At 34.3% G+C, this 13959-nt stretch overlaps 1 protein-coding gene across 1 annotated transcript; it reads left to right on the forward strand.

Annotated features, from left to right (window-relative positions):
* Nucleotides 1-7463: 7463 nt before the first annotated feature.
* LOC136212693 (polygalacturonase-like) lies at nt 7464-8908 on the forward strand. Its single transcript, XM_066002784.1, has 4 exons — nt 7464-7833; nt 7912-8201; nt 8285-8513; nt 8591-8908. Exons 1-4 carry the CDS (start codon nt 7615-7617, stop codon nt 8807-8809), a joined length of 957 nt encoding a protein of 318 aa, XP_065858856.1. The 5' UTR covers nt 7464-7614; the 3' UTR covers nt 8810-8908.
* The last annotated feature ends 5051 nt before the right edge of the window (nt 8909-13959 follow it).

A 13959-nucleotide genomic window follows, 5' to 3' on the forward strand; every position in this document is an offset into this window, starting at 1 on the left:
TAGTTCCTCTATACGATGGGTTATGATTTCTTATCAGCTGCCCACGTTCCCTCTTGCCCATGTTCTCATGCATTCAAGCTTCTCTAGCCTTGGTTTGTGGGGCGTGTTATTGCTTTCTCTTAAACTCTACTTCTCTTGTCGTTTCGATCAGCTTGCTCTGTTTCTTTCGAATAGTTCTTATTGAGCGGTGTTCTCCAGTTCTTTCTCTATTCGACACTTTTTCTATGTTAATCCCTTCCAATTAGTTCTCGCGTAATTATAGGGGAAACACTTACTAAAGGAGTTACCTCTAGAGTACTGATGGACATGATTATAATTTTTATTAGACAGATGATTCTAGATTGATGTCACATCCTTTCGAAGACACGAGGATTCTTTCTGAACCTCTGTGACAAACTTATGCATGATTTTTAAGTTTTCATCTTGCCTAGTGTTGTCTTGTAGAAGATGTTGGATATCTCTAAGTTTTACTTCTTCTATCTCCTCACATCTTCTCCCAAGAGATCTGATCTTTTTATTACACTTTTTCACTAGTGTATAAACATCACACAGAGCATTAACCATTTCAGTTCAGGAGAGAGAGAGAGAGAGAGAGAGAGAGAATTTACCTTATGGTTTTGATGTTCATTTTCAAAGGCATTGGAAACTTCCACTTCCTCAACTGTTAGCTGGACCTTTGTTTCATCTGCCAAGAAGCAGATGTTTGCAGTTTCAGTACCTTCTTTCTCAGAGGTAGAGGATTCATCACTGTCAGTCCACGTTGCAACTATGGCCTCCTTGCTATATTTCTTTTCCTTTTTGAGTGTTGGACAGTTGGATTTGATTTGCCCTAACTGGTGGCATTCAAAACATGTGATAGGCTTGGAGGATTCTTTTCTGAATTTACTATCACCTCTCTCTCTTCTGGATCTGTCAAACCTCTTGAATGGCTTCTGATACTGATCACTTCTTTTAAACATCCGCTTCACTTTGCGGGTGAACATGGCCATTTCCTCATCATTAGTAGTGATTTCTTTAGAGGAGTCCACTTTCAGCACTATTGACTTCTGTTTCCTATCTTCTGACTTCTCCTTTGTTTCAAAGTTTTTCATTGAAATTTCATGATTAATGAGAGAGACAATCAGCTCATCATATTTTTATGTTGCAAGGTTCTGGGCTTCTTTAATAGAAGTCTTCTTGGCCTGCCATCCTTTTGGAAGGCTTCTAAGAATCTTTTTGACATGTTCTTCTTCAGAGAAGACTTTTCCAAGTCTTTTCAGCTCATTTATTATATTTGTGAATCTGGCATTCATGTTAGAGATTCCTTCCCCATCTTTCATTTCAAGCAGCTCATAGAATCTCATTTTTTGATTCACCTTATACTCTTTGACCTTGTTGGTTCCTTTATAGGTCACTTCCAGCTTGTCCCATATTTCTTTAATTAGCAGTCTCACAACCTATGATTTTATTATATTATGTAGAATCTAGAGGACATTGAAGCATGTTGATAACCGAAGCATTAGTTTGCAATTTTTTTAAATCGTCTTCAGACCACTTGTTTGTCTGGTGTCTTTATTACAGACGTTCCCCCTACTGTTTCAGTAGGTTCATATGGGCCTCTGGTTATGACTAACCAGGCGATCATACTCTGTGCTTGGATAAAAAAAAATCATTATGTTCTTCTAAAATGTATAATTAGATCCAAAGAACAAAGAGGGTCTGGTAATGGATAGACCCTTTGTTTGAAGCCAATAAGGATCTTAAGCTTAAGATAATGTTATCTTTTTTAATGGAGTTTGTTAAGCTCTGATACCATTTGTTGGTCCCTAGTGAGATAATATTAGTTCCAAGGGGGGGGGGGGTGAATGGAACTATTAGGTAATTTTACCTTTTTATAAATTCTCACTTGGTCAGCACAAATTTGGTCTAGATGCAAATTAATTAATATCAGAGGCTGGCTTAAGATAAACAGAGGGATCTGCTCAATCTAGCAGTTCTAAGCTTAATTATCAGCTTCTAAGCTTGATGTTGTGTTTATCAGAGGTCTGTTCACAATGCGTTATACTTAAACGGATAAATAATAAGACATGCAGTTATGTAGTTTATATGAGATCCGATATAACACATGAATAATCAAAGGCAGTAGGTCAGAGATTAGAAAGATAGTTAATCAGCAGATTTATCCTGGTTCGGACTCTGGCCTACGTCCAGTCCCTAGAATACCTTCTTCCGGGCGTTAAGCCACTAGAGAACTCTTTTAGAGGTAGAGCACAAACCTTGTACAAATAACCAAAGCCTCGGTAGAGTAATGTTATCATCGTAATTTATAACATTTTTAGTATTTAATTACTAGTTATTTAGTACCATTTTAATAATGGTTTTTGTATATTTTCTTCATTTTATGTATCTAAGTCACTTTGTGTGTTTTTCAGGCACTTTCGCAAGGTTTTCGGCATAAATAACCAAAGTCGGGGCTTAAGGCAAGAATTCGGGAGTAAAACGGAGTGAAAAAAATGAGTTTTTAGTGATTTTTCGTGTGCATCTTGTCGAGATGGGCAGCATCTTGTCGAGATGGACCTGGCAGAAATAAAGTCTCTTTATTCACATTGAGGGCAGATTTGATATATTTTCGTATTTTCATTGTAGCTCCCTCATACAGACTTGGATTAAGGCGATTCAAAATGCATTGGAAAGCTAAAAGAAAGATGTACAAATGACTACTGGTAATCACCTCCAAATTCGAAGTGTAACAGGCCCAAAAAATTATCCCAAATTGATGAACATGTTGAAGGCTATGATTCATTTCCCACCTTTACTCATTTCAACTCCTAAATTGTCAAAGTCTTCTACCACCCTCTTTAAAGCTGAGTATGGAAGATTAAGGAGTTATGGTACATAAGGAGACTTAGTCTTTGGAAGCATTTGTGCTATTTTACTATAAAAGGAGACCTTGGGAGCCATTTGAGGACCCGCCAAGTTTAGGCTTAATTCCTCCATCTATAATGTTATTTTGCTGATTTTTCTCTTCAAAGATCAGTTGTATTTGTGCTCAAGTTATTGTTTGTGCAAAAGTTCATCCAATAAAAGTAAGTTTTAAGTTACCGAAGAAGTTCGTTCGGCAATCGTCATTACAGTTTCTTCTAAACTTCAATATCTTTTATTACTATGAGCTCCATTATCTATCTTTCTAAGGTGTGTTTTAATCTAATCATGGGCTAAAATCTCTTAACTAAGGCTAAAAGCGGATCTTAACCTTAATTATATGGTAATTACGTTTAACCTATTTAAGCTATGTTTATCCTTTTTTAGAACTAACTTATGAATTCTTAATGCTTGTAGGAGATGGACCAAATTCCTACTTGAATATAATTAATCGTTTATATTAACTGTGAATAAATTGATTAATCGAAATTCATAAGTTGGACCTAATGACCATTTAGTGTGGTTATTGGTTTTTGAAGGTTTTTCATGAATCTTATTACAAATCTTAGATTTATTGCTTGAGCCGGACCAATGGAAAGTAATAAATCGAAGGTTTGGAACTAAGAAAACTTAATGCTTCTTTGGATTAATTACTTGAGCCGGACCAATGGAAAGTAATTAATCGAAAGTTTGGAACTAATTACTCGAGCGGTTTTTCTTGAATCTTAAGTAATCACTTTAGCCGGACCAAAGTAAAGTAGATTAAAAAGGTTTATATTAATAAAACTTAATGCTTCTCTAGATTAGTTACTTGAGCCGAACCAAGGGAAAGTAATTAATCGATAGTTTAGAGCCAATCTCGAGAATTTATTAGTTAATAAGAAAAATCGTCATTTTAAAAATGATAAAACAACTTAAAAAGGTTAAGTGTTATTAAATCTAAGCCTTGTAATGTTTTGAATCTTCACCTTAGGATTCTAATAAGGCTAAATCTAACGGTGAATGGCCAAATTCTACATGGTCATTAAGGTACATGTGATCAAAACCGACAGTTCATATAAAAAATTTCATCTTTGCCAAATTTCATTCAGCTCTCAAAACTTCTGTTTCTATTCGTCTGGCCTATTTCTTGGTTATCTTTTGTGATAATTTGATACAAATAGTTAGAGTTTTGACTCCTACTTTTGTTGTATATTGGGATACAATTGTCAGCCGTGGAAAAATTTGTCTTTAAGAAGAGTTATCTCTTCAGATCTCAAAATCATCTTCTTTTGTACATCTATTTCATCCGAATGTTTATAATACATATGCAATTTATAATAATTTTGATATTTTTATTCTTTGATTGAATACAATTATTATTTCTTTCTTCAATTCTGTTTTTCAATCAATGGTGAATTTAAATGTATATTTTTAATTAAAGTATAAAAGTTGTCGTAATAAAATTTTGCTCCTACATTCAAAATATTAAATTTTTATAATGTTGAAATTCATATTATACAAAAAAAAAAAAGTATGCATAGAGAGTTTCTACTATACAAGGAGTGTAATACATCCGACCAACAGAAAAAGATATCAATTCATGGAACATGATTGATGTTAAGAATGGAGTTCTTATATTAAGTATCTGGTCTTCCATGTCACTCGGAGGACCTCAATTCACATTTGGACATGTATATTGTGACCCCATGTAATAATTAAAAGGCAAAAAGCATCATGAGGCTCCTGATCTTTCATTGTTTGGTGTATTAAGCCCTCGATCTTTCATTTAGACACATTGAGCCCATCATTGTTTGGTGCATTAAGCTCTTGATCTTTCATTTAGACATATTGAGCCACTGATCTTTCATATATGGGTGTATTAGGCCCGTCCGTAAATTAATTCATATATGAGTGTATTAAGGGCATGTTTGGTTAGATTTATATAACCGCAACGTTTAGCATTTTCTCTAGACACGGCAGCATTTTGGAGCTTTTCACGAAAAGCTCCTTTTTAGAGCTTTTCATAAACAGATGTTTATAGTTACTTGTTATTGACAAAATTATCCTTTTTATTTCCACAAAAATGTGTTTCATTTTTAACATTGTTTTTATTTTTAGAACATAATTATCGAAAAACAAGGTTTTATTGCGTTCAATAAAATTTTTATTTTTTTATTTAAATTATTTTTATTAATTTGTATAATACATTTTTTATTTTATAATTTATTTTTTCTTGAGAACAATTTAGTTTATAATTTATTTGTGGATTAATTTAAAACAAGTCCATATTAGACATTTGTAATACTAACAGCAATAGTTCAATATAATTTTACCAACCACTAATAATTAAACAGTTAATAACAAACAACCAACAACAACAAACATCTTACTACAACCGCAAACAACTAACATCAACATTAACATCTATTAGCTAACAGTTGAACCAAACAGACTCTTAATACACCTATATATATGAATTGATTTACGGAAGGGCCTAATACACCCATATATGAAAGATAAAAGGTTCAATGTGTCTAAATGAAAGATCGAGGGCTTAATGCATTAAAGAATGAAAGTTTAGGGGCTCAATGTGTCTAAATGAAAGATCGTGGACGTAATGCACCAAACAATCAAAGATCAAGGGCCTCAGGATGTTTTTTGCCTAACTAAAATAGTGGAACCTCTTATAATAGATATGAGTCCATATTACACGTGTCAAAATATATATGGGAGCTCCTCCATTTGATATGAAGAACCGGATGCTTCTAATAATTTTCTGTTAAAAATAACATTATTTAATTGCACAAATATATTGCACCGGGATATAAAAATTTCTCCTATGCAATAATATGTCGGGTATTGCTATATACCGCATCCAAAATCCTTATCACCGCACACATTGGACCATTTTGCACTTGGCATAAAAATTTTGTCAAAATTGGAAAAAAAAAATTTGAGAGAAAATTCAAAATTTAGCCTAAACTAATGCGGCATCCGTTCCCGCCATGGTGGGAATGGTATGCGGCATCTGTTTAGGCTAAATTTTGAAATATGCAAAATCGTAAAATTTTTAGTGACGAAAAATACTAAATCATTCAACTTTTTGTGACGAAAAATTAAAAATTCTCCTATTTTTTGTGACGAAAAATGCAAAATCGTCATGAAAAATATGTATTATTTTCATGAGTTCTTTGATAAAAAGATGTAAATCTTAATGTTTCCGACTCGTAATCATCAATTTTCGGGGTTCGGATTGTCACACATCAATTATTTTCATAATTGCAATTATTGTTGTTCGGATTTATGATTTTGGAGAGAGAATTTTCAGTTTTTGATCAAAATTATGAGATGGGCAAAAAAATCCAAAAATGGCGGTGAAAAGGAATTTGATAGCGGTATTTAGCAGCTCACTTAATATATTATCCATCAATACTAAATATCACATAAATAAATAAATAATTTGTACAGTTGAAAAATTCAAAATTTTGTTAATTAAATCTAAAATAAATGTATTATATATATTGTACAACACGCTAATGTAATTGAACTATAAAATTTATTTATTTATTTATTTATTATTAAAAAAATGATAACAATAATTTATAACCCATAATTTCTACTGGTTTCATTATAATGTATTCCAATTTATTTTTGAGTTTTAACGGATGTGATCAATTTAATTTAAACTAATGGCATTATACTCTTCCCAAATCAAAGCGGATCTACTTTAAGAAGGAAGAAGGAATTTTCCTTCTTCCTCCTCCCACCGGGTTAGATTGTATGTTTGTTTTTTTATTTAGTATTCATATATTTTGTAGATCTCTATATCTGTCTGAATTGTATCTGCTCCCAATCATTCTTTTATTTATATCTTTTTCGGATTTAGCAAGTGCAGAAACGATTTATCTTATACGTAAATCAATAGATCTATGTGGTTGCAACAAAAGAAATGATTCTGATCCAAATATTCGAAAGGGTCTGAATGATGAAGATCAGATTGCTGCAGTTGCTCTTCTACGGATTTTGATTTCCAAGAAGTATATGTTTCATTGTTTTTTATGTTTTTTATACCTTTTATGGATTTTTATGCTCTTTGTAATCAATTTCGTCCCTTTATGGTTTTGTTAGGATTTTACTCCTTGTGTTTTTTATGATTGTATTGGTACTTTTTTCATCTAATCAAACAAGTATGTTTATAAAAAAAATGGCATTATACTAATTAATAGTACAAAGTAGACTTTAGTATATATTGTAGCGTAGGTTTCTTTCATTTTCCATTTAAAAACAATATAAAAACATAAACTTAACTTTAAACTATTCCTCTTGTTTTTCATAACCGCTGTTCTTTAATCATACAATTTATAATTAGTAATTACCCTCTAAAACCTCCTTCAACTTCTCCACTGTAAACTTACTTTTCAACTTCCCACTACTTGCTCTTAACTCATTACCACTTCATAACCACCTTCTCTTTTCCCCTAATTCCTTCTTCCTTATTTTCTCAATCGAATCATCAAAATGTTCAATCCAATTCTCTCCTCTTTCTTCTTCTTCTTAATTTCCATTTCCTCATCAATTTCCACTACAACTTACAATATACTAAACTATGGAGCAAAACCGAATGGATTCACTGATTCAACTAAGGCTTTTCTCCATACCTGGGCTCAAGCTTGTGCTTCTGCAGATTCAGCAACAATTTATGTACCTAAAGGAAGGTATTTGCTTGGTTCAATGGTGTTTCAAGGTGCCTGCAATAGCCCTAATGTTAAGCTTCTAATCGATGGCACTTTAGTGGCTCAAAGAGACTATAAAATTCTAGCCAAATCCACCAGTTGGTTTAGCTTCCAAGGTGTTAATGGCGTTTCAATTGTCGGTGGATCAATGGATGCTAAAGGTTCTTCTTTGTGGGACTGCAAAACCACAGCTAAAAATTGCCCTACTGGTGCTACGGTAATTCATTTTACACCCGATCATATCATATATAATCACGTAGAATATGTTAACACGAAGTTCTAATTATGATTGCAGACACTGAGCTTTACAAATTCTGAAAACATAAAGATCAAAGGATTATTGTCGATGAACAGCCAGATGTTTCACATGGTGTTCAATGGCTGCAAGAATGTGAATCTTCAAAATGTTAAAATTACGGCAGATGGAAACAGCCCCAATACAGATGGTATTCACGTCCAATATTCAAGCAATGTTGTCATCTACAAAACTAGAATCCAGACTGGGGATGATTGCATCTCCATAGGCCCTGGAACTAAGAATATGTGGATTGAAGGTGTTAAATGCGGTCCGGGTCATGGAATCAGGTCTGATATTTATTTTTAACTTATGATACGATAACACGATTTACAGATACACGAAATATGATCATTTTGATTGCATTTTGCAGCATAGGAAGTCTGGCTAAAGATTTGAAGGAACAAGGAGTTCAAAATGTGACAGTTAAAAACAGTGTCTTTGCTGATACACAAAATGGGTTCCGAATCAAGTCGTGGGCTAGACGGAGTACGGGATTTGTTCGGAATATCCGATTCATCGGAGCAATTATGCAAAATGTTCAGAACCCTATTATTATCGATCAACATTATTGTCCTCACAATTTACATTGTCCTAATAAGGTAATTACTAGTTATTTATTACTCAATTATATTCTTATATATGGTGACTAATGGTATAATTATATGTATATATACAGGTATCGGGTATAAAAATAAGTGATGTTATATATGAAGGAATAAGAGGAACATCAGCAACATCAGTTGCTATAAAACTGGATTGCAGCTCAATGTATCCATGTAGAGGGATAAGAATGCATGATGTCAACCTGACATATTCAAATCAAGAAGCTCAATCTTCTTGTATTAATGCACTTGGAAACACTGTTGGCCATGTTCAACCTCAAGGTTGTTTTTAATTGGGAATACCATCATTTTTGTATGTAAATTTTGGTTTTGGTTAATTAAATTTCCATTTCTATCATGTTTTTTTTCCCCATATTGCAAACAAGACAAATGTATTCTTGAGTATTGTATCTACTCGGCCCGCCCGAATCTATGTTTAATATGCGGGGGTTTAGATAAGAAAAATTGACATTAAACTCAAATTTATCAAGGACGGATCCAGAAATTCTCAAGAGAGGTGAAATTCATACTAAAACAAATTTGTAAAGTGATACGGATTGGTGATGATAATGAAGGTTTTAATCGTAAACCAATAAAGAAATATGTTTTTCACTAGCTTTTACTAGTAGGAAATAACCTCATTCAAGGTGAATATCTTAGCTCTAATGGAGGAAAAAAATAAGTTTGATTGATAGATAAAAACTTTCCTTACAAACTTTTAAACTTATATACCTCCCTAACTCTAGGTGGTAAAAGATTTAATACTCTCTCTGTATCATCCAATAAATAGGGGTGAAAAGGGTAAAGTAAGATAATGGAAGGCAAGTAAATAGGGCCAAATGGCAAAACAACAACATACTTGATGAACTTGGTTATGAAACTAGGTCACATAGCTTGTGGTCAAGGTGACACATCGTGTGGCTGAAATGTGGCGATCCACGTGGTAGTTCTTCATGCAAGCTTGGGCTGACTCCATTATGATTCATACGACATGTGGCTGTAGTGACACGCCGTATGAATTAATAAAAAGCGGATAGAAACTTCCGCAACATCTCACATGATGTGTGGGTGATGTCACAGACCGTGTGATAGTCTTTCTTTAGCTTCTTCGATCCCTTGATTGCTCACATGATGTGTTCCTGTCTCTACATGTTGTGTCGGCTCAATTTCAGGCTTTCCCCGGATCCCTCATGTTGAAGTCATCGTCAGTCTCTTCTTCTCGAGAGGAATTGGACCCCAAGTCTTCTGTAGTATACTCAAGGGGTGCGTCCGGCTTGTAGGGGTTTAGGTCACGTACATTGAAAGAGGGTGACATCTTACCCAACCAATTTGGAAGTACGATATTGTAGGCGTTTGCATTGATTCTATTAATGATCTTGAAATAAAAAATGAATAAAAAGGTTATTTGCACATATTAATCAAATTTAAAATAAATGTGAAATATTATATACACTGTGAAACATACTGAACTAATTAAATTATAAAATTTCGTTATTTATTAAATTTTTTTAAAATGATTAAATGGTAAATGGGATTTCTAGTAGTTTCATTATAATGTTGACAATCCATCCTTATTTTGTTTTTTCAATGCTAATGACGATGTAGCTATTGATATAATTTTTGTTATAAGTCCTTTTTTTTTTCAAAAACTGTTAACATAGGATAAAATATATAAATAAAATTAATTGGAAATAGAGAAAGAAATGGCACTAGCACAGTATGAAAACCCCATAAATAAATATATTTCAATTTATTTTTTAGTTTTTTTTTTAATTTATTTTTTAGTTTTAACGGATGATGAATTGGATAAAAACTAAATTTAATTTTAACATTTTAAGAATAAGTATAGATTTAGGGTTAACATATGAAATTATATAAATTTAACCTTAACATTTTTAAATAAGATCAATTTTAGTCATACGTTATCGGAAATCAGAAAAACTGGTTTGTCTGGTATTTAATTGTCACTTTCCTTTCAAATACTTATTATGCCTGTGACATTTAATGTATTGCTAATAAAATTGTAAAAATTCTGTTAAAATGTTAAAAACTAAATTTGCTACGTATAAATTTATCACAAAAATTTACGTCAAACTGTCTTGTACGAACAATACTTCTATGTTGCATTTCTTAGGTGCTCTTTGTTCAAGTGTACCATGACTTCGTCCCCCACCTTAAGTTGCCCGTCCACCAATGGTGGAGCCAGGAATTGAGCTTGGTGTGGTTTGAACCCATGACCTCTCACCTTAAAATAAAACTCTTAACCAACTTGACCACTTTAAACTATTGAAATAATACTACATAGGTTAAATATATACCAATATTATAGGGGGTTACACGAGATAAAACTAACGATACTTAAGGGCGGAGCCGGTGATCGGAGGGGGGGGGGGGCTTCGGCCCCCCCGGGCTCTAGCCTGGCTCCGCCCCTGCCGTACCCCGGCCAAACCCACTTCATATGGGTTAAGTTTGGACATACTTATTTAATATTAAGCCCAGCCTGGTCCAAGCCCGGATGAGTCCATATATAAAATAAATTGGGCTTGGGCTTTACCTAATAAGCCCGGTTGGGCCCGGCCTGAATTTGTTCTAGCCCATCTAATTCTTTTACTTACAGGAAACACCACTGAATTAATGCCCTAGCTTTTTGTAAATATCTTTCATAATTTTCTTTTTATTGGTTGAGAAATTATCAAAAGTTTCAAAAGAAATAATATGTTAGGTTTTGTTTTTTATTTTCTTAGTTTAGGTTATAATTATGGAGCCAGACACAATAGATTTTCCTTCATTGGAAGGATTTATAAATATATACTCTTCTATGTCTAAATTTACAGTGCTATTTAAAGAGATGTCATTAATGAGACATAAAATAAATATTACTTGGGCGGATTTGGTTGGGTTTGGGAATCAATGTTTTTAGTCTGGCCCAGCTCGGCCCGAGTCCGGTGTAAATATAGTGTGGATTGGGCTGGCTTTGGACAAAGTAATTAAATGTGAAACCCGACTAGGTCTGGTCCAAGCCTAGTCCGACCCAATCCATGAACATGTCTAGTACTCAATAGTAAGTTTGTGAGCGGGGATGCTCACCTTTTCACCATTTGGGATGCTCACGATATTAAAGGGTGATTTTCCTATACCCAAGTGGATGAAGCCGTTATATGCAAATTCGGCTTGGGCCAATACTAAATCCCACATCCTCAACTTATGTTTGCATTTGCTCCTCAATAGGCTCCTCAAAGTCCGATTGACCACTTTAGTTTTCCCGCCGGTTTGAGGATGAACAGTGGTACTAAAGTTCAAAGTCATGTCAAATAAGGCCCATAAGGTTCTCCAAAAGTGACTCGGAAATTTAGTATCCTGATCGGACAGAATACTCTTCGGGACCTCATGGAGCCTCACTATCTCTTGAAAGAATAGCTTAACTATAGCTGAAGCATCATAGTTTTCTGGCATGGAATGAAATGCCCCATCTTCGACAACCGGTCAACCACCATAAATATGGAGTCCATTCCCCTTTGTGTTCTTGGCAAGCCCAAAACAAAATTCATGGGTAGGTCCTCCCAAACGGTATCCGACACGGGTAAGGTCATATGTAATCTCGAATTGGTGGCATACATTTTGGCAGTTTGGCACATGTAGCACCTCTCCACTAGGTATGCTACATCCTTCCTCATCTTTCGCCAAATGTACTGGGAACTCACTACCTTATACGTCTTCTCCCTTTTGAAGTGTCGCCCAAGGCTTCCCCCATGTAAATCCTGAATCACCTTCTCCCGAATGGAGGTACATGGTAACCACAACTGATTCCCTCTCATAAGATACTCATCTAGCTCATGGTACTCCCCTTCACCAACTTAATTCTTACAACTCTCCTGAATAGCCCTAAACTACGTGTCCTCCTTGCAGTTCCCCTTCACATGAGCAAAACAATCCACCTCAAGAGTTATAGTTTCGAGGAGTGCAACGCTCCGGCTCAAGGCATCCGACACTTTATTTTGATGTTCGACTTTCTGAATAAGTTTATAGGGGAACTTATCAACAAATGCAAACCATCTTGCATGCATCAAACTCTAGAGTTGTTTTTGGCTTCCCAAGTATTTCAATGCTTGGTGGTTGATATAAAGCACAAATTCCTTTCCCACGTCTTTAATGCTCTCACTATAGCATAAAATTCTTTGTCATATAGGTGATTCATGGTTGTCTTGACTCACATAGCTTCTGATTAAAATATGCCATTAGCCTCTTGTCTTGCAGAGGACTCCACAAACCCCAACACTACTAGCATCACATTCTCGGAGAGTTTCTCAAAATTTGGAAAAGCAAGCACCGAAGCTGTACTTAACTTTTCTTTAATCAATACAAAGATGCCCTATTGTTCATCTTCCTATTTAAATCCTTTTCCATGTTGGTCTCTAATAAGGCGGATTAGTTCTAAAGTGGGGAGGGTGGTGAATACAACTAATGAGTAATTTTACTCCTTTAAAACTTTTTACTCAAGTCAATATACCATAGAGGGTAATTTCAATATCAGAGGCAATTTCAGTCTATCGAGGTTTCAGTCCACTGAGATTGCTTCAACTTCTGATAATTCCCAACTCAAAGGAAGACTCTTTATTAGAGGTTTTGAAGATATGAAAGATATGCACAGTTAAAGGAATATTCAGAGTGTTGATATGTGAGGTAGAGTTCAAAGCATAATAATTCGGTATAAGTTAAGGCAAATAGTAGGGAAAGAATAATGAGCAAATTTATAATGGTTCGGCCTCTTTCCTACGTCAAGTCCTTAGGATACCTTCTCATAAGCTTTAAGCCACTAACGATCTCTTTTAGAGGAAGAGAACAAAGTTTTTCTAGAACATCTTAAGTTTGAATAAAGTACAATCCTTCAATCATCACTCATACTAATTCACACTTTGCTACTTATGATCGAAGTAACAAAAGACTACTGACTACAATCGAAAGCTCACAATTTCTTCAGATGGAAAATGTATTTGAACTAATCTCTCTCTAATCGATTACATAGATATGAACTTGATTTGTGTTTAGCACTTTCTCTATTTTTCGCTTTTTACAATATATCTCGTATATGCTTAAATTGGTCTTCTTGATTTTATTCTTGAGCTTTGATTAAATAGGCAGAGATTCAAACTCGCAGTTTGAATCTAGAAGATGTCTGTTGAGAAGAAACGTCCTCTATTCTTCTCTAGGATTTCTGGTTTCTCTGTCGAATTGCAAAATGGGAAAACTAGTTCTTTGTGACTCATAAGATCATTGACTGTTGAGAAGCTTCATCCAATGATATTTTTTGGTTTCTAATCTTGCAGGCTGGAGCGTTTCTATTTTGGTTTATGTAGAGAGAGATGGGTTAATAGCAGAGATGCTTGTCTTCTGCATTTTACCAGAATGGGAAAGCTTTGGGGAAGACAACATTGTTATCTTCTTA

The sequence above is a fragment of the Euphorbia lathyris genome, chromosome 1 (genome assembly GCF_963576675.1).
Source record: "Euphorbia lathyris chromosome 1, ddEupLath1.1, whole genome shotgun sequence".
Classification (NCBI taxonomy): domain Eukaryota; kingdom Viridiplantae; phylum Streptophyta; class Magnoliopsida; order Malpighiales; family Euphorbiaceae; genus Euphorbia; species Euphorbia lathyris.